Source organism: Paramacrobiotus metropolitanus, unplaced genomic scaffold (genome assembly GCF_019649055.1).
Source record: "Paramacrobiotus metropolitanus isolate TYO unplaced genomic scaffold, Prichtersi_v1.0 Parri_scaffold0000021, whole genome shotgun sequence".
NCBI classification, from domain to species: Eukaryota; Metazoa; Tardigrada; class Eutardigrada; order Parachela; family Macrobiotidae; genus Paramacrobiotus; species Paramacrobiotus metropolitanus.
In genome coordinates, this window is record NW_026570241.1 from 565,726 (window position 1) to 588,008 (window position 22,283).

At 43.6% G+C, this 22,283-nt stretch overlaps 5 protein-coding genes and 1 long non-coding RNA gene across 8 annotated transcripts; 2 read left to right on the plus strand and 4 right to left on the minus strand.

Annotated features, from left to right (window-relative positions):
• Nucleotides 1-1,284: 1,284 nt before the first annotated feature.
• LOC129586465 (uncharacterized) lies at nucleotides 1,285-4,393 on the minus strand. Its single transcript, XM_055479726.1, has 8 exons — nucleotides 3,969-4,393; nucleotides 3,698-3,799; nucleotides 3,397-3,491; nucleotides 3,151-3,332; nucleotides 3,018-3,097; nucleotides 2,486-2,608; nucleotides 2,015-2,385; nucleotides 1,285-1,949 (listed from the first exon to the last, which is right to left on the minus strand). The coding sequence occupies exons 1-8, from the start codon at nucleotides 4,143-4,145 to the stop codon at nucleotides 1,643-1,645; spliced, it is 1,437 nt and encodes a 478-aa protein (XP_055335701.1). The 5' UTR covers nucleotides 4,146-4,393; the 3' UTR covers nucleotides 1,285-1,642.
• A 2,292-nt stretch (nucleotides 4,394-6,685) lies between these two features.
• On the plus strand, nucleotides 6,686-9,152 carry LOC129586610 (zinc metalloproteinase nas-14-like). Of its 2 annotated transcripts, none has more exons than XM_055479937.1 (7): nucleotides 6,686-6,828; nucleotides 7,030-7,218; nucleotides 7,394-7,517; nucleotides 7,598-8,049; nucleotides 8,195-8,305; nucleotides 8,496-8,558; nucleotides 8,617-9,152. In XM_055479937.1, exons 1-7 carry the CDS (start codon nucleotides 6,732-6,734, stop codon nucleotides 8,736-8,738), a joined length of 1,158 nt encoding a protein of 385 aa, XP_055335912.1. In that variant the 5' UTR covers nucleotides 6,686-6,731; the 3' UTR covers nucleotides 8,739-9,152. The 2 variants fall into 2 exon arrangements, with proteins under 2 accessions (XP_055335912.1, XP_055335913.1); XM_055479938.1 differs by having other exon boundaries at nucleotides 7,030-7,153; nucleotides 7,401-7,517.
• On the plus strand, nucleotides 8,725-15,614 carry LOC129586609 (uncharacterized). Of its 2 annotated transcripts, none has more exons than XM_055479936.1 (6): nucleotides 8,725-8,858; nucleotides 13,798-14,014; nucleotides 14,211-14,362; nucleotides 14,456-14,539; nucleotides 14,646-14,876; nucleotides 14,944-15,614. In XM_055479936.1, exons 1-6 carry the CDS (start codon nucleotides 8,787-8,789, stop codon nucleotides 15,478-15,480), a joined length of 1,293 nt encoding a protein of 430 aa, XP_055335911.1. In that variant the 5' UTR covers nucleotides 8,725-8,786; the 3' UTR covers nucleotides 15,481-15,614. The 2 variants fall into 2 exon arrangements, with proteins under 2 accessions (XP_055335911.1, XP_055335909.1); XM_055479934.1 differs by having other exon boundaries at nucleotides 8,764-8,858; nucleotides 13,765-14,014.
• LOC129586614 (uncharacterized) lies at nucleotides 9,500-10,777 on the minus strand. Its single transcript, XR_008690155.1, has 3 exons — nucleotides 10,491-10,777; nucleotides 9,813-10,001; nucleotides 9,500-9,739 (listed from the first exon to the last, which is right to left on the minus strand). It is a non-coding gene; the product is annotated as an uncharacterized LOC129586614 (long non-coding RNA).
• Nucleotides 15,615-15,827: 213 nt separating the features above from the next.
• On the minus strand, nucleotides 15,828-17,815 carry LOC129586466 (BTB/POZ domain-containing protein 6-B-like). Its single transcript, XM_055479727.1, has 8 exons — nucleotides 17,808-17,815; nucleotides 17,600-17,728; nucleotides 17,337-17,496; nucleotides 16,960-17,150; nucleotides 16,754-16,889; nucleotides 16,548-16,644; nucleotides 15,992-16,056; nucleotides 15,828-15,929 (listed from the first exon to the last, which is right to left on the minus strand). Exons 1-8 carry the CDS (start codon nucleotides 17,813-17,815, stop codon nucleotides 15,828-15,830), a joined length of 888 nt encoding a protein of 295 aa, XP_055335702.1.
• A 1,498-nt stretch (nucleotides 17,816-19,313) lies between these two features.
• Nucleotides 19,314-21,397, minus strand: LOC129586467 (BTB/POZ domain-containing protein 3-like). The gene is made up of 9 exons (XM_055479728.1): nucleotides 21,225-21,397; nucleotides 21,019-21,141; nucleotides 20,783-20,918; nucleotides 20,509-20,687; nucleotides 20,284-20,419; nucleotides 20,087-20,183; nucleotides 19,909-20,014; nucleotides 19,818-19,827; nucleotides 19,314-19,418 (listed from the first exon to the last, which is right to left on the minus strand). The coding sequence occupies exons 1-9, from the start codon at nucleotides 21,395-21,397 to the stop codon at nucleotides 19,314-19,316; spliced, it is 1,065 nt and encodes a 354-aa protein (XP_055335703.1).
• Between the last annotated feature and the right edge of the window lie 886 nt (nucleotides 21,398-22,283).

Below are 22,283 nucleotides of genomic sequence, written 5' to 3' on the forward strand. Positions count from 1 at the left end.
AAGCTTATGGATGTCTCGATGATAACTTTGAATAAATAACGCAAAGCCCTGTGGTTGCGTCCACATTAACCGAGACCACAGCGCTAGCCGCTCTTAACACCAGCCTATCGAGCCAGAGCCTTGCTGCTTTTTTTGCCGAACAGAGAACACGTATGCTTAGCGAAAATTATAAGATTAATTTTTGAATGAGATTATTCAGCCTTAAGTTCCACGATATTGTATAAATCGGTTGCAGAAAACGGTAAATTTTGCTGCTACTTGGTATTTCAGTGAGAACCAACATGGCGTGCTCGGACCATCTGAAGTGCGGCTGTTTTCATGGCTGGTGCTGGGCGTATGCTTACTGGGAACTAATGAAAATCGGCGACCCGTGGTGTTGGACGCAGCCGGTGGGTGTTCCAGGCGGGCAAAGATCCTTTGCATCGTGCGGCGCTGATAACGATTGCAACATCACGATGACGTGCGGCGACAACATCACATATACCGGCAGCGGTCCACCAGAAGTCCGTCCAGCCTTTGCGGACGTCACAGCTGGGCCAACGTCACAATGCAAAACAAATCTTCAGTACTGCGGGCAGCTTTTACGTTTTTTAGGTAGAAACCCTTATTGTTAGATACGTATACTGTATACGCGCGTGCAGCGTTACTAGTTGATCTGCACTGATACAAACGCTTCCGCGCATACTCTAAACTTACAGCGTGCATAAATTTTCAGCGTTTCACCACTTTATTAATGCTTTGCAGGCTATAGTGTCGGGGAGGGTGAATATTTGTCAAATATGCTATTTAAGTGCAAAGATGGCCGTAATGTGGAACCGATTTCAAACTGTAAAAAATGCCGCGACGGTGGTGCGGATAAGAACGACCACTGCGAGCCCTGAGGTAATGCAGGTAGGGTAAATCAACGTTTGCACAAATTGCACTTTTTAGATGACTGTTCAGCGTTGAATCTTTGTTATCTCTATATGTTCGCTGCTGCGTTCATTTCAGTGGCGCCTAAATCCGAGCATTCAATCTCAAAGCCAATTGTTTGGGCCGCAACTAGGCTTCCGAAGGTTGCGGACCCGATTTTTTTTAGTGTGACGATGTCGACGATTTTCCAGTACTGCTGAACGCCGAATGGTGACCTGTGCCACGAAATGTGCAATGTGCGCTACATAAATATTATTGGCGTTATTATGGTTTTCTGTGTTTTAATGCGCCTTTTATCATCTGCACTGCGCTTATTACAGCATGTTGATTACATGCAAGTTGATTATTACAGCATGTTGATTGTACGAGGAATATCGCATCGGAATAAAGTTCAATAAATAAAGTTAAAAAAACCAGGATGGTATAGTTTTTTTGTTAAAATATTGCAAATTAGAATTTGGGAGGCCAAGGAATTCGACCACAAAACACTATAACGCGGGGTCGTATGGAACGCCGCGCCTATCCTCGACAGAACAACCCGGAAACGTCGACTTCATTGGCGATGTTGCCGCCACACAAAAAACCACCAACTGAGGAAAGCGGAATCTGCAGCCAGTGAAACTGTGGTGCAGATCCGTCAAAACAGCGAGGAAATGTACGGGGTGGAGATTCCCAGAAATAGCAATAGCAAGTTTGGAGGGCGGAGAGTCCCGCTCTGACAACACGGTCCTTATTTTGCTGTTTGCATGGGAGATTTTTCTGAAAATTCTAAAACAAGGGCCTGAAGTTTTTCTTGCAGCAGTAACCACGATGCAATCCTCCCCGTCACAACACTCTTCTTGCATAATGTTGAATAGGTATCCAGAGCGTCTTTCATTAATTCGATCGCTAAAGGAACAGCATCCAAGAGCAGCGGTAATAGCCGCTTTTTTTGTTCCTTATTTTCTCCAATAAATTCCGTTCCCCAATTTAATACACACGCTGACGCTTCGCGAAGAAACTGCGCCCGATAGAAGCTGTATTTAGGAGACACGTTCCTACACAAATTCAAAGCAGAAATTATAATTATGGAATTTGCAAACCGTTTTCCTCATCAACTTACCGGACACAGACGATCATATCACGATACAGTTCCCATGCTTCCTGGTACCGCCCCGATTCGCTGCACGTTCGAGCCACATCCCAACCCAGAACGAAGCGCAGCTGCGCTTCCGGCTGCAGAATATCAGCCTTCTCCAGTTCCTTCCACAGTGGAAATTTCTTCACCATAATCGCCTGGCTGTCCCGTGCGTTCCACATGTCAAGGTGATTGGCGAAGTCATTTTCGTGATTTTGTAAAAACTTTTGGAGTTTACGGAGATTAACTTCGTTGACAGCACAACACTGTGCACAGGGCAGCAGCGCGCGGTGATCGCTTGGTATGCGTTCTGTACAGCCTTTTGTGGCGCATTTCAGCGGATTTATGATGGCTTCCTGCAGCATAAAAAATTTTAGAAGATATTAATTTATCTAATCCACCATGCTTAGAGACGCACAAACACTTTACTATGAATAAGTATAATAATGCGCTTACGTATGCATCCGAACATTTACGACACGTGCACTCTACGTCGCCGTACAGTCTATCTGCGTAAATTTTATTCCGTTCTTTCACTGGCCATCGGAAGGGGAAGTCTTTCAGATCGTACAAAAGCACCTGCACAGAAGAACAAAATACCGGCATTCACAGCAGTTGTACAACAAACGATGCTGCTATAGTGCTGCAACATCTTAACTCAAGAAATGCGAAATCATGGCATAAAAGATAACTTTTGGTTGTGAATATTAAAATGCAAGGTCACCACTGCAGATACGAATGCGCACATCAGGATCGAAAAAACATCGGTTTACGAGCTTGATGTACTAGTATTTCATTAAATCGTCTCGTACGTAACAAAGAGAACAGAGACTAAAGTTAAAGATTAGAATGAGCATGACCAGCTTCAGAACAGATTGCCGAACATGGTGAATCGATTAACACAATACTTCTTCCGCTTGAATACAAACAACGCCAAGTTCAGTAAATAAGTACTTTGTCGGTCATGTCAAACTGCCGTTTTACTTACGTCTTGTAGCCCGCTGTAATCCGGAATGTCATCCAGAGCGTGCAGCAAAGCGTCCGTCCATCGAACGAAACCAGGGCATTCTGATCGGAGCATGCTTCGGGCATCGAGCCACTGGGGGCATCCGGAAAAAGACCCATTCCAAAGAAAACAGGACGATCTCCATCGTATTCATAAATAAGATGATTATGTAATTCAATTCTCGTTATGATGTCCGCAATATCGGAATCTGACAGCAGAGAGTGGCCACCGACCGCCGTGGGAAACGCGGCTTCCAGTAAACCTTCAAACAATTTTTCTCTAACCAACTCCAGTTTTCTGTAAAAACAAACGCGATGTTTGAACAAATTCACAAGACAAGCGCAAGCAGTGTTAAACCAACTGTCGTGTTATTGAGTTAACGCTCGGAAAAATCTTGAGAATTTGCTGTGCTGGCATTTGTTTCTCACTTTCGGAGACTGTGTCTTTGGACATATTCTGTAAACACATATGAGTACAGTTACTAACAAAATTAACAATTGGGACAATAACGCGTTGTCTGCAAGCCAAGTTTCTTACAATAATACTAAACATACTGTACTTACAAAAATTTTGTTCATAATCTTGAGAAGAATGATTGAATTGGTGGAAAATATTCGAGAGGTGTTGCCCTGCATGTCGCAAGCTAAGCGCATCATCCTCACCATCCGATTTACATCATGTTGTGATTCTGTTTCCTGTCTGTAGTTTTTTATACGCTTCAACAAGGAACATTCGGATTTGTGCTCTTTCTTCCAGTCAGCGCGCTAACGAAACATCCATAAGGCATAAGGTATAAGAAACAAAACGAGCACGCAGTCTTTCTAAAATAAGTAAACAGTCAAACAAAAAATTAAGACAGAATCTGCCAACTGTTGTTGGTTGGCTGACAGACTCAGCCGCTGACTCATTTTAAAAGCCTGTATTGCTTCGTACCTGGCAATTCTCATTACAGTACCGATACAACCGGCATCCTTGGCAGGACCGCAGTTTTGCAGATTCGCGGAAGCAACACGCACAACGTGTTTCATGATCGTGCCACTCGAATGACCAGACCCACGCTTCGCATGACGTGATTTTCTGCCCAGCAGGAATTAGTCTACCCCTCATCATTGCACTTTGAATTCAACGGTTATCAGTTGATGCGAAACTATCGATCCAGATGGGACTTTCTCCACGCCCAAATGTCACCGCAAATACAAACTTTAAATGTCCAAGATCCTAGGCAATTTATCCTATATGTAACTGGAACGGCACAAAGTTGTAGCCACACGATCAAGCAGTGTAGACAGTGCTTTGGCAGAGAGTGTCTGCGTATTACCGGCAGAGTCTCGTATTCAAGCAGGTCAAACTGTCTGTTGGTGAGTACTTGTGAGTTTTGTTTGTCGCAAATACTGACACATCACGATTATATTATACGGTGTCCACTACAAAAAAAGCATGCGTAATCAATAACTTCAGTACTTTTAGTTTTGCTAATACCAGAAAATGGAGGCACTTCATAAAGGAGACCAGCTAGTCACGCTAACTACATTCCAGCTCAGGGTAGGTCGTGCCTGTTTTAAGAGGGTTTGCTCACCAAAGCGAGCTTAAATTAGGAGCTTTATGAATAGTATTAAATACTAAATACAAATTACAAGGGTTTTAAAAAAATAAAGCTGCAAGCCTGCAGATATTACTATGCAGTGGCTAAGTGCAGAATCGGTCTCGTATTTGCAATCTGATATACTGCGGCCTCGCTTGTGGATTATATAGAAGTACTGGTGATAGGCTGGTAGCGGCAAGAAGTTTCATTGTTTTGATGGTTAAAAATCAGTGAACCCGAGACCTGTTGTTATCTGTACATTACCTGTTGCAAGCAAACACTCAAGCACTTTACAAAATGATGGAAGCAGTTCACGCAATGCCGTCTCGTTTGTCAACAATTTTGAAATACCGCTGTGCGGATAAAATTGAGCTGTAGCAACTTTAGAAAAGGAAATCACGTTTAGTACTAACAGGAAAGCAGTGTTCCAAGCGGTCGGCTTATTATGTCAAGAATTTTAAAAATACGAGTACATTACCAGCGTCATATTATTTTCTGCACAAGTAATGAGGTAGTATGGCGTTCCACAGCCCCACAGCATCGGGCGTTAATTTAATACGCCAGTTTTGGTAGAACGTCTGTTATCAGTTTAACTATACAGTGAAGCTACTCCAAAGTAAGCGAAAACAGCAATACAGTTAACCGCGAAAAAGGCCGTGATGCATTCGCCTGCTCAGTAATTCCAACGACATACAGCCGCTACCACACCCCTTCTAGTAGAGTAGATCATGGGAACGCCTGCAATAAAACCGACACATCGTTTCCGGCTTCAAAGAACCTGTGGATCATACTGAAAGCAAATATTAGAGTAGTTCTTTATTAATAACGACTACCCTTTCGAACCTGGGTGATGTTTGTGCGCTCTTTCACTGATTCCCCGCTTATACCGCCACCAGCCAACTCCGCAAATACGATACTACAGATAATAAAGTGCTTATCAAAGCGGCACATGCCTATTATAGTAATTATATATTAGAAAACTCGAAGCGTCGCAACACCTGGATGTATCCAGAAAACATACAGTACGTTAAAACTTGGCCACCGCTACTAGCATGGGTGTTAAGTCCAGAGAAATCGAACGGTCACAAGAAATCGACGGGGAACAGGGAATTTTCGCGTTAAATTAAAAATTTGGATTATTTTACTTATAGTAATAAAGGGGACAGTGTGGCACAGTAACGTACAATGTAGGACTAAATGGTCGCATAGCCCCATACCCAGCATTCTGTACGCAAGCGGTGCAGTGCACTTGTACGAAACGGATATTTTGAGCTCAGTCGTACAGTGCACTGCGCTGCATTCGTACTGAATGTGGAGATGTTGGGTATGTGACCATTTTGTCCTAAGCTGTACGTGTACGTCGATAATATTCTTTTAATAAAGGGTTGGACAATCAGCTGTTCCTTTGAGCCGCAAAACTTTTATTTTATTGAGCCGCCTCACTGGCTTTGGCCAGCAGGAAGATACCATTTATACCGACTTGCTCACACCTCTGTGACTCCTTCAAAGCTTGCAGTTAGTTAAGCAGGTAGCACAGTAATGCTTCTTCATTCAGGCCTGTTTCACCAACTTCTAGTTTTAGCCAAACCGCAAAGGAGTCCCGCTTTTTTGCTTTGCTTATTTTTCTGTAGGAGTGTTTCTTAATTCTTAATACTTCTGTTTCTTGAACTAAAACGCCAGGTTTAATTTGAATACGTGGCACAACGAACTACGTACAGGAAACTTTTGCTAAACGGTACGTTGATCAACGATTACAGAATCGAAAGGACAATCTCTTCTAAAATCATCTAAAATGAGGTCATAGTACAGTACACTAGCTTTATAAAATGAAAGGAGTGGTACGGTGCTAGTTGTATCATACTCTGTACACGGAAAGTACGATATAAAATAAGCATCGGACCTACGTAAGTACTATTTTTCTAACGCCACATGATTAGGTATTTTGTGCGTATACTCGTACTGTATTTACAGTTAGTACTGTATTTACAGTTAGCTGGTACTGTTACAGTTAGCTGGTACTGGGACCTACGTAAGTACTATTTTTCTAACGCCACATGATTAGGTATTTTGTGCGTATACTCGTACTGTATTTACAGTTAGCTGGTATAAACAACATGCACCAAAACATGTCGCTAACATCTTTCAGGTTTTGGATATTATGCTGCTTCATCCACTGCGCCAAACCAGCCAGCTGCGCCAAGCTACCACAAGGTTTGTCCGAAAAGAGATTATGATTTAACGTTGTCATTTGATTTGAGATTAGAAGACGTCTGGATTGGTTTTGCAAAACTTCCGGCACAACCGTTTACTTCTACGATTAAGCCAACAACTGATTTCCGCAGTTAAGATGGAAGAGTAATTGGCTGCTTATACATTCTGACTGCTAAATGTTGTGCAAGAAACCTTCTGCAGGCTGGAAAAGCCGGATACATTCCTCGATTTTGGAGGCTGATGAATCCCTAACCGGAAATGATATCATTTGGAATGAGGACGCTTCCGGACATATGGCTGCACACGGGAACGAAAGCGGGCAGATGTACAGTTACAGTTACTGGCCGAACACCGGAAAATGTGTTCCTTACTTGATACATCCAGAGTTCGGTAAAGCTGCGTAAAAAATTGAAATACTGTGAACAAGTACATTGTACAAAAGGCTTGGTTACTACTCTAGTATATGAACCGGTGCGGTCTGTTAGTTGTGGGCTTCTCTGATCTTTCGGCTAGGAATGTTAGCTCATCACCGCCACACTTAAGATTGAGTGCTTTCGCTGTTTAGATAGCAGAGCTCGAAGGCTTATTACGGATGCGCTGCGCACGATAGAACGGCGAACCGACAACTGTTTAAATTTCAAAATTCGCTCTGATGAGAAAGAGTACATTGGATTTTTTCCCGGAAGGGGGTACGCTAAAGGCGGCTAAACACTACAGTCAACCTTTAATAATCCATCCAGATATGCCGCGATATCGATTAATTTTGCAGATGTAATTCACAAGTTGGGAGAGTTCCCGGAAGTGTAACACACATTAAACTTGGCAGCCGCTGCATGGCAGAAGGTATTATTTTGCACGAAATTCTCCACGCGCTAGGCTTTTACCACGAACAAAACCGTCCCGATCGGGATGATTACGTGCAAGTGTTTGTCGACCATATTCAGCCCGGAATGTACAACATGAATTACCGTATCTTGCCCAATATGTCGACACACGGGGTGCAGTACGACTTCGACTCCATTCTGCACTATTCCCCTTTCGAATTCGCCATCAGCCGGAAACGGCCAGCAATGTTGCCGCGATTCGGGAAAGACAAGATGATTGGTCAGCGCAGACGGCTGAGTAGCCAGGATGAGACCAAAATCAAGAAAGCGTACGGCTGCATCGATGAAAACTTTGAGAAAGTGCCGCAGACGCCTGCAGTGTGCAGGGACAGTGCAGGTGCAGTGTCCGTTGATGTAGATATTTGATCTGCTAAACATTGTAGCTTCAATAAATTGTACGTTGCAAAACTAAGGGCATCACAAGGACCCGCGTTCTTGCTCAAGCGGATTATTATTCTTACTCAAGCGGATTATAATTGCAGGAAACGAAGCCAGTTCGTTTAGGATTACTGCTACTTCGGATCGCAGTACTACGACAATGAAGAGTAGCACGAGAAAACGTACTACAACCACAGAATCGCCTCCAAACTTAGGTACTCGCACGATTCTCCGTTTTACATACTAAAATCCTTGCAGTTTTTGGTTGTCAGCGCAACACAGTTAAGGAGCCTTTTTGGCGTTGAAATAGCTACTACAGAGAAATTCGTTGTCTCGCTGCCGCTTACGCAAACTGGATCTAAGAACAGGCAAAGAAAAGATCATTAATGTGGACTTCCTGCCTAGGTTATGCGCCAGCCAGTTTACAAAGCAGCGGAAACATTTTTAACGGACCGGTTCGCGGTGTTGGTAAGCGAGAATGTATATGAAAAATTCCTACGGTTGTCTCAAAAATGTCTTTGTTTAGATGTGTCATGCACAGTCTTGTGTACCACCTGGTGGCTGTGTACTATCGCCAACATTGAAAACCCACGGACATGCGGAGGTCAGCCACCTCGTTGCAACTGCAATGAATTTGCTTTCGGCTGAAACACCTTGCCTTGGGAGGAGAATGCGCGTACGGAGCAAACCGATTTTATGCCTTATGGTGCCATTAAGAAGCAACAAAACGGAATTACGTACACTCATTCGCTTGGGGAATCCGTAAACGTAAGCGTAAATACATAGACGTGGGAAACAGTAGATTTTCTTTCTCGGTTTTATTTGATTACATGTAGAGGGTGTTCGTTAATTGTTGTGAGTTACGATTGCGTATGTTTTGCAAACTGATTGTATGTAGAAGTTTCTTTTACAGTTTTATCGTAATACGCAATACGGTAGTGCTTTGCTGTGTGAGTAAGGACGCTAAACAGTTAAATTTAAGATTTCACAGTCTTAATAGTAAGTACTACAGATCTGTACAAATCATGGATTAAATTCAGTACTTGCGACTATGGACACGCGTACCAGCAAGGTTTCTGTTTCTTAAACTGCAACATGTTTCTTGCAGTGCTTATGTAGGCTTGCTGTAAATAGCGAGTATTTTTATTTTAAATAATGTTTGGTAACTAGGCCATTATTGTTTTCGGTCGTAAGATACCACATAAACGTTTAATTAATTTTGTTGGTCGTTTTACACGCTTGCGTTAACTTCATAATAGGAGTGGTCTATAATGGCATGTAACCATTTCTTTAGTATGAAAATCGTATTGTTTGGACGCGAATGCGATTGTTATTGTTATCACCAGTATCTTTAAACACTGCTGTAGAAGAATGTAGCCCGAGAAACTTTTCTCGTTTTTTGTTCGCCATTAACATATCAGTGATCGCCAAAGACATGCTCTTTAGTTTAATAGAATACCTAAACTTACATCGGGAGGCATAGAGTTTCGGTTAAAAATCTCTAAAGTCTTCTACTGTAGTAATAAGATTGTTCCTTTTGGCAGAGGTTCTGGTCAGCAGACTCAGCATCAATCGGTATATTATGTCGGTTGGATGGGGTGGCTTGAATTAAGGTGCCGCAATTGAGGGCGTTCCAGTTTCAGTTTAAGCTACACATAAACGTAAAAGAAACATACTTGTACTTATAACGAAATGCGACAGATTATTCACTGCATCACCTACCGTATCGTTAGCCGGACCATCGTCTAGGGTTTGTCCGGGTTGTCCGATGTTCTGGTCGGTCGATCTTTGTCTCCCTGATTTTTGTGTGGTACGTCCGGAAGCGTAGTGCATGTATCATGAGCGGGCGCACTTACATTACTCGGTCCAAAATTGTTTCGTGCAATTACTCGGAACGTGTAGTTCATACCTCTGCAAAACATTTAAAGGTTTTCCTGAAAATACCCCGCTAAATACTACGCAAATCGATTCTATCATGCAGCATACTGCGAACAACGCTGTTGCTGAAAACCAACTCAAATTATTTTTCTTTTCTACAATGTACAAATTATTCTCTGCTCGTATGAACGATGTTTGACAAAAAGATGCAAATCGGCCAGCCGGTCCGCGGTGCAAAAATTTGAAAATCATGTAAATCAAGTCAAACTGTGCAACAGGAACGCAGCCATTGCGCATCGCATCATCTGCTGGACTGAGTGCGAAAAGAGTAACGCTTGCATGCGCAGCCAGGCTTAAGACGGATCTTGTGCTTCGTGCAGTACTGTACTTGTACATTATACGCACTTCGTCCTGTACATTATTACTGTATTATACAAATGTTAAATCTCAAGGTCGCTACTGCAGCAATCGACGGCTCGCCGCTACGGCGTACACGTGCCAACCATTTCTAAATACACTTACGTGTGACTGGGGGCCACTGATCTCGATAAATCAGCGGGAGAAATATCACCCTGAAGATACTCATATTTCTGGACACCATCTTGAAACTGAAAGGTCGCGGTGTAACTGATGGTGTATGCAACTATCGGATCACGATTATCCCCATTGGGTTCCCACGACACAGTGGCGCTGCGTTCATGACACTGAACTCGAACGTTTACTGGCGGGTTTGGGACATCCCTAACCAGCAGCTCGGCACTAGCTTCCACGTGATCCAAGCGCGTTCGTGCAGTACACGTGTATTTGTTATTGTCCATCTCATTAAGACGGGATATCGTTAGACTGTTGTCGTAATTCTGCACTATTCGTTCGCTGAGTTGGATTGGTTCGCTTCCGTGTGTCCACTCAAGTTTCACTTTCAAACTGGGATCACCGCTAGCCGAGCAGTGAAACGTCACATATTCCCCGACTTCCCGTATTTTGTCTTCGGGAGGCGTCGTTATAGTAGTTCTCCCTTTAATTTCACCGACAGTCGTTTCAGTATGTATACGTAATATACGAGTAAATACAAATTGCAATGGTCAAGCTTGTTACTTTTAATTTCGAGCCAGCCAGAAGCGGACTGGGCTGCATAGCGATTCATCGCTTGGCACGTGTAGTTTCCAGTGTCGGCGATAGTGGTACCATTGATGATTAAATTTCCATCGGTTTCCACCCTATATATACGGAAAACCTCTGAAAAACGCGTACTTCCGTTCAAAACATTTTGTGCGTAATTCATGCCGGGGTGGAGGAAATTCCTCGTCGTATGCATTTCCGTCTAACTTTTATCGCGCGTATAGAAAAGTTTAGATTACTCGAAGATGCACATACGATGAAATTTTATTGTATATCGACAGATCGTCGAGAACCTGTCCATCCTTTATCCATTTGACCATCGGTCGTGGCTTGCCAGAAGCCCGGCATTTAAGGGTGACTTGTACACCTTCAACGGCTTCCGTGAGTGCACCAGGGGGCTCAATTATAGCAGCTTCAAATCCGTCGTCGCTATCTACGAGTGCATGTCTTTTCACCAGATTTGATCTTCCTCTCTGTGCTTTTCATTACAGCCGTGTTTGCAAGGAAGAATGCAAGAAGCATTCTACTTATCTCACGGTGTCTGTATCATTCTGTAGTTTCATAATTGACGCCAATTAATACTTATAGTTATACGTACTTGATGATGGGGAATGCAATTTATAGCTTTCGCTAAAAGCTGATCTAATGCAACATAAATTTCAAATTTCCGCCAACGTATGGCTTACCTGAGGCACCTCCTGACGTCGAGTGCAAGCCGCTGATTATGGAAAGCCTAGAATATAGGCAACAAAAGAAAAATAGCGATACGAGTAATTGCGCCATCTCAAGTACTAAAACAGATGCGGCTTGGATTGAGCTGAACTTCTTTTTTTAGAAGCAATCTTGTATCGGACCGAGACAAAAAATTGCAAAACTGCCACTACGCAGTTTTGTAACTTGAGTAGTTGTTTCGAATATATAGGCCCTGCTGTGGAGCTTAAGCGTTGACATTTAGGAGTACGCTATTTCTGATTTCCGGTAGCGATTGCTCGCTCGGTGGCATGATAAAAAATTTCGATAACCTCCGCAGCAGTCTCAGGATAATTATCTGCTAGCCACGGTCAGAACGGTGCATTTTGGTAGCTGTACGCAAGTTATGCAGCACCGTCTGTGCGTAAACTTATAGTGGTTTCAGCAAGTGCCGGCTGCTTTTTTCAGTTTTATGTTGCATCTCTAGCATAGCACCATGCAGTGATTTGGTTAATTCATGTTTATAACCGTGAGAAAACCCAACGTTTGAACGAGTTGCTTAACCCTCCAACGCTCACTACCCGAAGGGGTGAGTGTTTCTTTGTGAAAACTTGGATTTCCCGATGAAAAAATTCAATTAAGAAAGGGAATCTTTTGTGTGCCTGTACTGACCATAGGTCACCGGCGGTGACCTGGGTGTTTAGCAACACCAATGGGCGTAGACGGTCCTAATCGTGAAAACCTTTAATTCTGTAATAATTCGACGAACAACAACTGACCAAAACAAAAACGTCCATCGTATAGTCCATAAAGAGGACATCAAAACAAGGGTATTGCAGTGGTCAGTAAACTGAGCACTGGTCAGCAAAATTTGAAAAATAAAAGAAACGGTTTTCTGCATGATGTAGTAATTGGTGAACAACTGGACACAACAACTACAGCGCTTTTCAACAATCGTATTCTCAAAATAACCATTACGTTTCTTATAACATATCGCGTAACAATCTTTATGCCACGCCGAGCGGCCTTTACACCATGCGTGCAGGCACTTTTCATGGATGTTGCCCATGTGTTTGCATCGGACATCAGCGAGGACGGTCCATTAGCACGTGCGGTAGTGATGCGCAGAAGCTCACATCAGTAGTTCTGGAAGCAGCAGCCGGCGTCATGAACGCAGCATCGGCCGGAAGTTATTAGTACACCTGGCGCAAGGGTCACTGCTAACTGCCTGCTATATGTTTATTGGTGTCATCCACGGCTACAGGAGACTGACGTATTGTTTTTCTGCACACCTTCACCGCTATAAGGTCCGGTTGGTGTAAACTGCAGTAGATCGCAAGAGGCGCAAGGCCGACTGCAGGATTGTCATGCCGATTAGTGGTAATGCGCTACTGCAGATTACGAAACATGGCTGCCACGCTCTTTCATCTTGAAGGTTTCGTTGTCCAGAAACAACCACCGATTAGTTCGTTTGACGGTCATAGCCGACCGCCCAGGGTGCCGCTCAACTAAAGCGTTTTTGTAAGAGTTTCGGCCAGCAGAACAATGTGGAGCATGTTAGAAGTCCGAGCCCACAAGGCCTTATCGGATTTACATAATCATAACAATGTCGTAATTGCGCCCGCCCGTATTTCAGGACCATACATGCCCAATGGTGTCTGCACGCAACACGAGTTTTCGATGGACTGTGGCCATCCACTGTTTAACTTTCAGAACCGCTGCTTGTTACTACTTAATAAAGCATTAATGATAGTACATTACTGAATTATCTCAGATTAATTGACTCAGTTACTAAGTAGTTAATTAGCAGGGCCTTCGGGAGGTCAGAAAGTTCTAAATTAGCGACTTTCGCGACCTCGTGGTTCTGGAGGGACTTAAGATTCCAGTCAGGTTTGTTTTTTCATTGTTGCTGTAAGGTCTCGTAACGCTAATTACGCTATCAGATACCGATTAATTGTTGTTGTTCATTAACAAAAACATTTTGAAGGCGCTGTTGCGCCCCAACACCAATGGGCGTCAGCGGGTTAAAGAGCGCAGATTGTGCCGAAGCGAGGCGCATGCCAGTGTTGAGGAAGTGCTTTACAAGCACGGCTATCAGTATGTCGCATATTTAGGACTGCGGAAAAAGCGGGCAGCGCAAAATATTGGAATTTATTGTGCTAATCAAGGACAGAAATCTGAGTGGCCATATCAGGTTCAAAGCAATAAAGGTCACCCGCTGCTGTGGATAACTAAAGGTAGGCTTTCATCAGTTTTTAACTGCTTTCGCGCTTTTATATATAGATGTGTCTGCTTGTACTGTCGTTCATAAACAACTGCTTCTGCTTAGTGCAAATTAAATACTCGTACTGAAATTATTTTTAATTATCGTATTCGTTTTACAAATACATAGTTAGCTACTGAGTAGTCATGTAATTTATTGTATTCGTGTAGTAACGCAACAAGCCGTGGACCGTAATAACTTTTCCGTGGAAATGCAGATTGCACGGGATTACTTACAAACCAAGATTCCGACTAAGCATAGTACTACCCCTACTCTGGCCCGCACCCAATCCGGAAAGAAGATCCATCCTGCGCCGCAATTTGTATGCTAATGAGGGCGAAATTAACAGAGTGTCTAGATCCAATGATATATATAGCAGCGTTAAGTTGCGTGTAAAATGGCTGCTGTATTGCAGGATAGAGCGATTCCAAAAAGAGATGAGCTGTCGTTAACGCAGCTGGCCAGCGAACTGAGCGTTATGGGGCATAAGCTAATGGCGGTAAAGTGGCGGCTCAATTCTTTGTAAATTGGTGCTTAAGGACAGGGACAGTTGTATGAACTTGTATCGTATCATAAGGAAATTGTGTGTCCGTGTTATACCGTAGAATGGGTTTATGGATTCGGCCACGCAGGAGTTCCAACAAGCCAAAAACCTACTGGAGGCCGAAATGGCCAAGAAACAGTCCAAGAAACGACAGAAAATGTTGGTACTTTTGCTGAATAACTTAGCATTTCTGCACTTGCAGCTGAACAACATGGACGACGCTAAGCAGTCGGCCGAACGAGTACTCGAAATGGAAGCCGCCAATGTGAAAGCCTTGCTCGCACGCAGTTTAGTAAGTCACGATAATGTTCTTGGCATCGTGAAAATCAGTTTTACGATATTGTGATTTTATGCGAAAGGCTAATTTTCAACTGGACAATTATCACGATTCCCGGCGGGACTTATGCCATCTGGTGGAACTGCAAACTGACCGGAAAGATATTGCCGTGCTCCTGCAAATTATGGAGCTTGCAATTACGTACCGCAATGTCACACGCAGCCAACACAGCAACGATGATCGCAAAGACAACAAGTTCTGGTCAATTCTACCGGATCTGATTAAAGGCATCCGGAAGGACGTCAAAGATGCCGCGCGCGAAGAACCTCATCGCAAAGATGTGGCGCTTCTGTTAACGATGGTTAACATTCTGGATGACGCGGTGAAAGAGGTAGTGCAGATGGTATCCCAGAAATCCATCAAAGGCCTGGCGCAGGTGCTGCTGGAAAGGAGCGACCGGGACGATTTTCTCGTGCCGGTTGGATGGCTGAATGTCGTCCTGCAGGCTACCAACGATATTATTCGCTTTGGAAAGGACTGGCTGTTGGAGCGGGATGCTGTGGGTTTAACATTGAGGATGTTGGGATTGGTTATTGCGGCGAAACGCGCATTTCTCTAACTAAGTTCACTTGTAAACTCGGGAAAACGATTTTTTAACAGCAAACCCATGTCGATAGTAACCTTTGTTGTTTATACGTCTTGCATCCTGTAGATTTATTGAAATAGTTTTGCAAGTTTGTCTGTCCGTGATCATGGAAAGATCAACATTAAGACATGGATACGAGAAAATCAAAACCTGTTAAGAAACGTTTGTACACTTCAGTGATGCCCCATTAGAGAGGTCATCAGCACAGCAAATTTAAAATGACATTGGTAGGAAAACGTTTTGTTCCCAGCTGAATGCAGTCGCCGATCAAAGATGCGCGGTGAACTACGATTTCCTCTATACGATTCTGGATTTGTTAGCTATTTAAACGTTGCAGAAAGGAGATCAGCAGTCATGTAGGCTTGCAGTTTCAACGAGAAGTCACCGGGATTGACGTATCCTTTCGCCGGATCCAGTAAATTCTGTAGGATAAAGTTGCACTAAATGACTTACATCCAGACCCAACTACTAAAATGCAACTCACCTCCATAGAGATATAACTTTCGAATTCCCTATTATCTTCTTCCGGAGAAAACACATGAACTATCGCTGTAAGAGACGTAATTAGATAACTTTTGCGAACTTAGAATCTTTGAATTACAACTTTATTAATGAAAATTTAATTATCTTTTAACCGACGTACATTTCATGATCGGTTTAGCGTCACCTTTCCATGGTAGCAAACGCAGTTCACCAACAACTCTGCAAGTCCAGACAGCCGGTTTCGCCGGCGTATCACACTGGAGGAAATAATCGAGCCACGGAAATCCATCTGTGCGCCGCTTTCGAACCAAGATTCTCCTAAAAAATAATGTTTATTACCAACGGTATAATTTCCCCACCTCGTTACTCTCGTTTCTATTGGCACCCTACCAAGGTAGATTCCTGACTATTATGGGTTCGCTCAAAGTGAAAGTAAACTCCAGCTTCCTGACATCCGGAACTGTATAATTAATGACACCCGTCGAGCGTGAATTATCTGCAAAGGTCACAACAATGTTCAGAATTCTAATTGCGGCTTTCAGCAAATGTTTACCGACTTTCTCGAGCCTCCGTGCGGAACCGCAGCCCCGGCTTGACTGTGGCGTGTTTGTAGTGGAAAATATCCCATAGTTCTGATTCCAGCAACAAACCGGTCTAAACAACATCCCATAGTATTTGTCACCTTTGGGTCTTTGGTCGTGGATTACGCAACTGCTACATTGCGCATTCAGAAGGCTACTGAGATTTATAGTAAAGTTGGTACCTTAGCGGGTCCGTCCAGCAGCTGAGTCTCGGTCAGGAGTGGAAATCGAACTAGATACAATGCCTTCCCCAAGACGTTACGTCGGTTACGCGAGGAAACTTCAATATTCCTTTGCCGGCACGTAGCCGCAGCCCACCTTGTAAAGCCAAAAATTATTGTTAATGGATTGAACGCAGAGTCTTTGTGTGGTTGCCAGATGCCCTTACTTTTCAACCGATGAACAGATGGTAGCTTCGTCGACAGCCAAAGTATCCCGTTGAAGAACGATTTCCAGTGTGTCTTGTCCGATAGCACAGATTCGATCCGACTGCCAAACTGCTTCCGCCGACTCATCGATCAGACGCAAACACTCGTCTTTAATACACAATGCCAGCTCTGAACATGTACAATGCACCGCCTATAAAAGACAAACCGTTAGACACTGCGCAATGGATTCGGTCAAACCAATTCTTTCACATATGGTCATGGGCATAACAACACGTACGTATCATACAAACAACCCAACAACCATAATAAAGGTAACAACCGCGCAAGCATTCCGGAAGCGGAAGAAGAAGGCTAAGCAGCAAACGAGAAGACTTACCTTGTCCAGAACTTCGAGGCAGTTATCCGTGTTAAGGTTACTGAGGATAAATTGAGTGCACTGGGCAACCAGCAATAATATATCGTATTTGGCAGCACAGCTCATGGTTTCAAAGACGTTGTCCCGGTTGAGATTCTTCACGGCGCCAGTACAGATATAACTACCGCACAAAGCGCGTTGCATATATTTAGTATGTTGCCGTATCTTTGCGGGAAGACAGTGATAAATAAATGTTTTACGATGTATCCTAGACCAATTGTTACCTGAGCATATTAGCGAAGGCATCTGGTAGAATATCTGGAATGTCCATTATGCTGGAAGATGTGCACGTGTCGGGCCCGCTTCCGTAGAACAGGGTGTGGAAAAAATGGCTGCGGATACTTCTGATAAATCTGCGTAACGTAACAGCTATTATCTTATGAAGGAAAACATTCATCCATTAGGCATAAACAACTTGTCTTAGAAAAGCACCTGAACATTGTGGCGCATAAATCTGGAAAAAAACTGGAAATATGGATAGAAGCCGTGCACTCTGCCGGAAGGGAGCCGTAAAATATGTCGTGAAATACCTCATTGCGAGCGCTTAGACTGATCCTACAACAGCAAGGTTACAACGCATGTCCCTTAATCCCGACAGAAGTACTCGTAGAATGATACAGTGCTTACTTGTCTGCTAGAAATATCTGGGTCTTGCCATAATCCTTCCCGACAATAAACTGCACACAACTCATTCCTCTGTCGACGAACAGGTGCTTTATGCCGCTGATTATTCTGGAAAGTACACGGTGATGTTGGATGTCTTCCAATACGCTTCCTTTTGCGAACGTGGCTGCCACTTCGTGGATGGATTGATTTTGCCGTAAAGCACAGGAAAATTGTTCTTCCATTTCAGTAAAATCCACCAAACGAATACTGTTGTTACCGTTATTGAATGAATCACATGATTTTTCCATCTTAACGATAGCAGGATTAGCAGCTACTATGTGCTAACTGGATCGCAGAGAGACAAAGGGTTGCGGAAATTCAGCTTACTGTTCCAGTACTAGATAAAATTATCCATTCGAAAATATAAGAGTGCGCAAACAAATATTGTTGAATTATGTCATTTCGAAGGTGCACAACATCTGCCAAGCAAACCAAAGCAAAATTTTCAAAACGGGCCGAAACCGGATATGGCGAAGGAAAAGGTGTGTGAAGCGAGAAGCGGCTCACGTACAGCGACAAAATCTTTCAAAGGATTTCAACGTATTGCGCCGTGGATCTAATCTAACGACGCGGATCTAACGACGTAGCCGGGGTTCGGCGCCTTTTTCAGCCGTTTCTCGGTTTCCCTCGGATTGCGCCCTGCTTAGAGGTGATTAGAGCTTCTTGCGCCCATGCATTGACTTTAAAGGTATGTAATAGTTTTGTGTGCCAGGAATTGTTCTGTGTCTAACGGACATACTCGAAATCTGAATGGATAGTGAAGAGGCACTGTTTTTGAAGATTTTCGCAACAAGATGTTTGGCTTATTCTTGTAGGAAATGCTTGACTGCGGCATTTGTCAATGTTTGACAACGAAACAATGTTTTAGGTTTACCTATATAATTGCCTCTTGTCGATACAACAGAACCCGTTAGTACTGCTTTCTCTGATTTTGTTATAACATCGATAACTTTTTAAGTTTCCAAAAAAGGTTGGGGAAACTGGTTTTCGGTTAGCACATACCGTGAACATAACGATCACGGTTGCTAATTTTTTACATTTCCGGGTTATAGAGCGCAGCAGAAGATCACTTCTGCACAGAGTCTACTAAAAAACGAAAATTGTACTGTATATCGAACAAGTTATGCGAGGATCAGAATGTACTGTTTGATAAAACAAAGAAAGGCATCTGCAGTGAAATACACAGCGAGTATCTCACTGCCCATGGGCCTATCTGCATTGTTTCACAACAGATGCCCACTGTTTGTTATTTTGTGCTTCACAGATGCACATTTATTCGGGTTCAATCCCAACAGGCAGGTCAGCAATCAAATAGACCTGCAATTTCAACGAGAAATCACTCGGATTAACATATCCGTTTGCCGTATCCAGTAGTTCCTGTAAGACAAAAAGTATTACTTAGACAAAAAAGCATGTAACCGACCAAAACGCCCGGACAACTAAAGGAGTCCGCGAGACATTCTGATCTCTATATTCAGTCCAAAACAGCATTCGCCCTAACCTCCATATAAACAAATGTCCTATATCCCCAGTCATCTTCTTTCGTGCAGAACATATGAGATATCGCTAAAATATAGAATCGTTTTTTGTCGCTGGTCCTGTTAACCATTCGAACTTTGAAGCCAACCTACGTCTCCTAATCGGCTCAGTTTCCGGTTTCCATGGCAGCAGACCAAGTCCTCCAGCGACCTGACACGTCCAATCCGTTTTTGAAGTGGCTTCGCAGTAAAGGTAAAAGCCGAAACGAGCCAACCCATCTCTCATGGCGTTCCTAACCATGATCCTCCTACAAAAACAATGCAAATTCACCAACGTCGTTTTTCTTCTATCTCGTCGTTCGTTGGCTGTCCTTTGTCGGTCCACTCACCAGGGCACGCCCCTGACTCTGATAGGAGGGCTGAACGTAAATGTTTCAGTCAACTGCCTCAAATCAGGAACCGTATAATTTATGACCCCCTCTGCGCGTGAATCATCTGGAATAGTTCACAACAGTGTCTAAAAACATAACTCCGATTTGTAAGCACTAAGCGTATGAACATGCTAACTTTGTCGGGCGTCCATGCGGAACGGCAGATCCGGTTTAACTGCAGCGTGCTTGTGGTGGAAGATGTCCCATAGCTCCGATTTTAACAGCAAACCGGTCTGAACAAAACAGTTAGAAGTTAGTTTCCGCAATAAGCACTCACACCTACGTACTGCCCCTTTTACGCTATCATATTTTGACGTTTTCTTCTGTTGCTACCTTAGCCGGTCCATCCAACAGCTGAGCATCGGTTAAGAGCGGAAATCGGACAAGGTGCAATGCTGCGCCCAGCATCACTCGCTGATTAGTGCCGGATGGATCCACGGCCGCGCGGCTGCAGGCCTCTTTTGCCCATCTGCAATGAAATCAAGGCACGGTATTCTGAAAATAATGATGTCCAGCACGGCAGAACAAAAGCTACTGATAGAAACAAAAACTGCCCACTTCTTAGCCGCCAAATAAATGATGTGCTCTTCATTGCACAACGTGTCTCGCTGCAGAATTAACTGCAGAATATCCGCTCCTACCGTAGTGAAGACATCCGACTGCAGCACATCCACACTGGTCGCATCCACCACGGAAAGACACCCTTCCACAATATCCGGAGTGTTCCAGTTCAGCGCCTAACAGAGGAAAGGAAAGCAAGATACGTAGTTGTTTAGCGCAGTAGCACAAACATCTGTTCAACCTGTTGCAAGTTGTCTAGACAGTTGCTGACGCTTTTCCTGCTATCGTCGGTGATAAATTTGGCGCACATGCGAATCAAGCCTGGTAGGTCGTATTTGTCGGCGCACGCCAGTGTTCGAAAGGCATGTTCCGCGTTGAGAATCACCTGCGCATCGGTGTAGATGTAACTAGAGAAATCATCACACTTTTTTTGCTGATTTAGTGGCCAGATTCTAGTTAAACTCTCCCATAAGGCAGGAGTAGATGAAGCTGTTCTTGTTTTCTCACCTTAGCATACTAGCAAAAGCTTGTGCATCGGTGTCGGAAATGACAATGGCTTCTTGACATTTTTCTGGTAAGCTTCCATGAAACATCGTACGGAATACGTCGCTCCGGATGCTTAAAATGTTTCTGCAAAGAAACTCACCGGTACTTGGAAAGCAGCATATGAACATGTACTGACCATGAGGACTGCAGAGGTTGCCTTTGCTGACCTATGTGCTGAAAGAATTTTCACATCTCCAGAATCATTGGAGACAGCGAACTTCACATCACTCATGTCTCCGCTGACCAACATGCGCGACAAATAGTAAGCAATCTCGGAGCCGGCAATCTGCTTTTCTGGATCTGCAGAGTGGCTGGAAGATATTGGAATGCGCGACGACATGCTTGGAGAAACGTGTAGTGGCAATCGCCCACTCCCAGACAACATACAACTCTATTTAGCATGCAAAACTCCAAGTTTTTCACAGAATGCACACGGCACATTCAAGACAATCTTATGCACGATATGACTGACCAGCCTCGCGACATTCCACAGCCGCAATCAGTTAAGTACTGTATACGATGTATCTCATTGTCAGTCTTCCGTATGTCCATGCGTAAAATGCAAAACGCTATTCACTGACCCGCCGAAGGTATCGATGATCGATACTTTTCAACTGCGCAACAAAGCTAAATGTGCAAAATACAAAGCGGAGAGAAACAGGATACGATTATTGTGACGCCGTTTTATATGCGCTCCTTTTCATTTGTCTAACTGGTTGCCGACTGTCACTACACACGGTATTTGATAAAACCACACACTCAAAATCTTCAGTGGATCGCCATATAAGTGCTCGGCAGAGTATTGAGTCCAGACTACTCGGCACCGGGAGTTTATTCGATTCCGAATTGTTTTGTAAAAAATCGTATTGATCATTTGTAGAGCTGACAAGTCTAGTTCACGAAAAAAATGATAACAGTTACTTATAACAGCACCTATGGCACGGTTAGTACACGCTAAATTCTTCCGGGTGTTTTTTGGACTTGTATTCGCACTATCCCACCGTATCCTGGATGTGTTCTATACATTTTCTACGTTGATTTGAATGACTGCTGTATGGCCCGTATCCCACCGGATCTCTGCAGTGGACCAGTGTCCTTTATGCATCCCGAATGCTTTGCACTAAGAAAACCTAAGAAAATTATCCTGATACTTGAAAGGTTCTCGACGGATACTTCTACAGTAAGGATACGTACAGTAGAATATACCGTGGGATATTGTGGCTTTC

What these genes read in the sequence shown, in the direction of transcription:
- LOC129586466 (XM_055479727.1), bottom strand. An exon ending in GCCTCGAAGTTCTGGACAAG is followed by an intron (nt 17,151 to 17,336) that starts GTAAGTCTTCTC and finishes TGTCTTTTATAG; the next exon opens with GCGGTGCATTGTACATGTTC. An exon ending in TGCTGGACGGACCCGCTAAG is followed by an intron (nt 16,645 to 16,753) that starts GTACCAACTTTA and finishes GATGTTGTTTAG; the next exon opens with ACCGGTTTGTTGCTGGAATC.
- LOC129586610 (XM_055479937.1), top strand. Translation starts at nt 6,732, where the DNA reads ATGCACCAAAACATGTCGCTAACATCTTTCAGGTTTTGGATATTATGC. An exon ending in CTGCGCCAAGCTACCACAAG is followed by an intron (nt 6,829 to 7,029) that starts GTTTGTCCGAAA and finishes AACCTTCTGCAG; the next exon opens with GCTGGAAAAGCCGGATACAT. An exon ending in GGATTTTTTCCCGGAAGGGG is followed by an intron (nt 7,518 to 7,597) that starts GTACGCTAAAGG and finishes TTAATTTTGCAG; the next exon opens with ATGTAATTCACAAGTTGGGA.
- LOC129586609 (XM_055479934.1), top strand. Translation starts at nt 8,787, where the DNA reads ATGCCTTATGGTGCCATTAAGAAGCAACAAAACGGAATTACGTACACT. An exon ending in GCTGCTGTGGATAACTAAAG is followed by an intron (nt 14,015 to 14,210) that starts GTAGGCTTTCAT and finishes GTATTCGTGTAG; the next exon opens with TAACGCAACAAGCCGTGGAC. An exon ending in TCCATCCTGCGCCGCAATTT is followed by an intron (nt 14,363 to 14,455) that starts GTATGCTAATGA and finishes GCTGTATTGCAG; the next exon opens with GATAGAGCGATTCCAAAAAG.
- LOC129586467 (XM_055479728.1), bottom strand. Translation starts at nt 21,397, where the DNA reads ATGTCGTCGCGCATTCCAATATCTTCCAGCCACTCTGCAGATCCAGAA. An exon ending in ATTTATTTGGCGGCTAAGAA is followed by an intron (nt 20,420 to 20,508) that starts GTGGGCAGTTTT and finishes ATTTCATTGCAG; the next exon opens with ATGGGCAAAAGAGGCCTGCA. An exon ending in CCGCATGGACGCCCGACAAA is followed by an intron (nt 20,015 to 20,086) that starts GTTAGCATGTTC and finishes GAACTATTCCAG; the next exon opens with ATGATTCACGCGCAGAGGGG.
- LOC129586465 (XM_055479726.1), bottom strand. Translation starts at nt 4,145, where the DNA reads ATGATGAGGGGTAGACTAATTCCTGCTGGGCAGAAAATCACGTCATGC. An exon ending in TCCTGTTTTCTTTGGAATGG is followed by an intron (nt 3,098 to 3,150) that starts GTCTTTTTCCGG and finishes TGCTCCGATCAG; the next exon opens with AATGCCCTGGTTTCGTTCGA. An exon ending in ATTACAGCGGGCTACAAGAC is followed by an intron (nt 2,609 to 3,017) that starts GTAAGTAAAACG and finishes TCTTCTGTGCAG; the next exon opens with GTGCTTTTGTACGATCTGAA.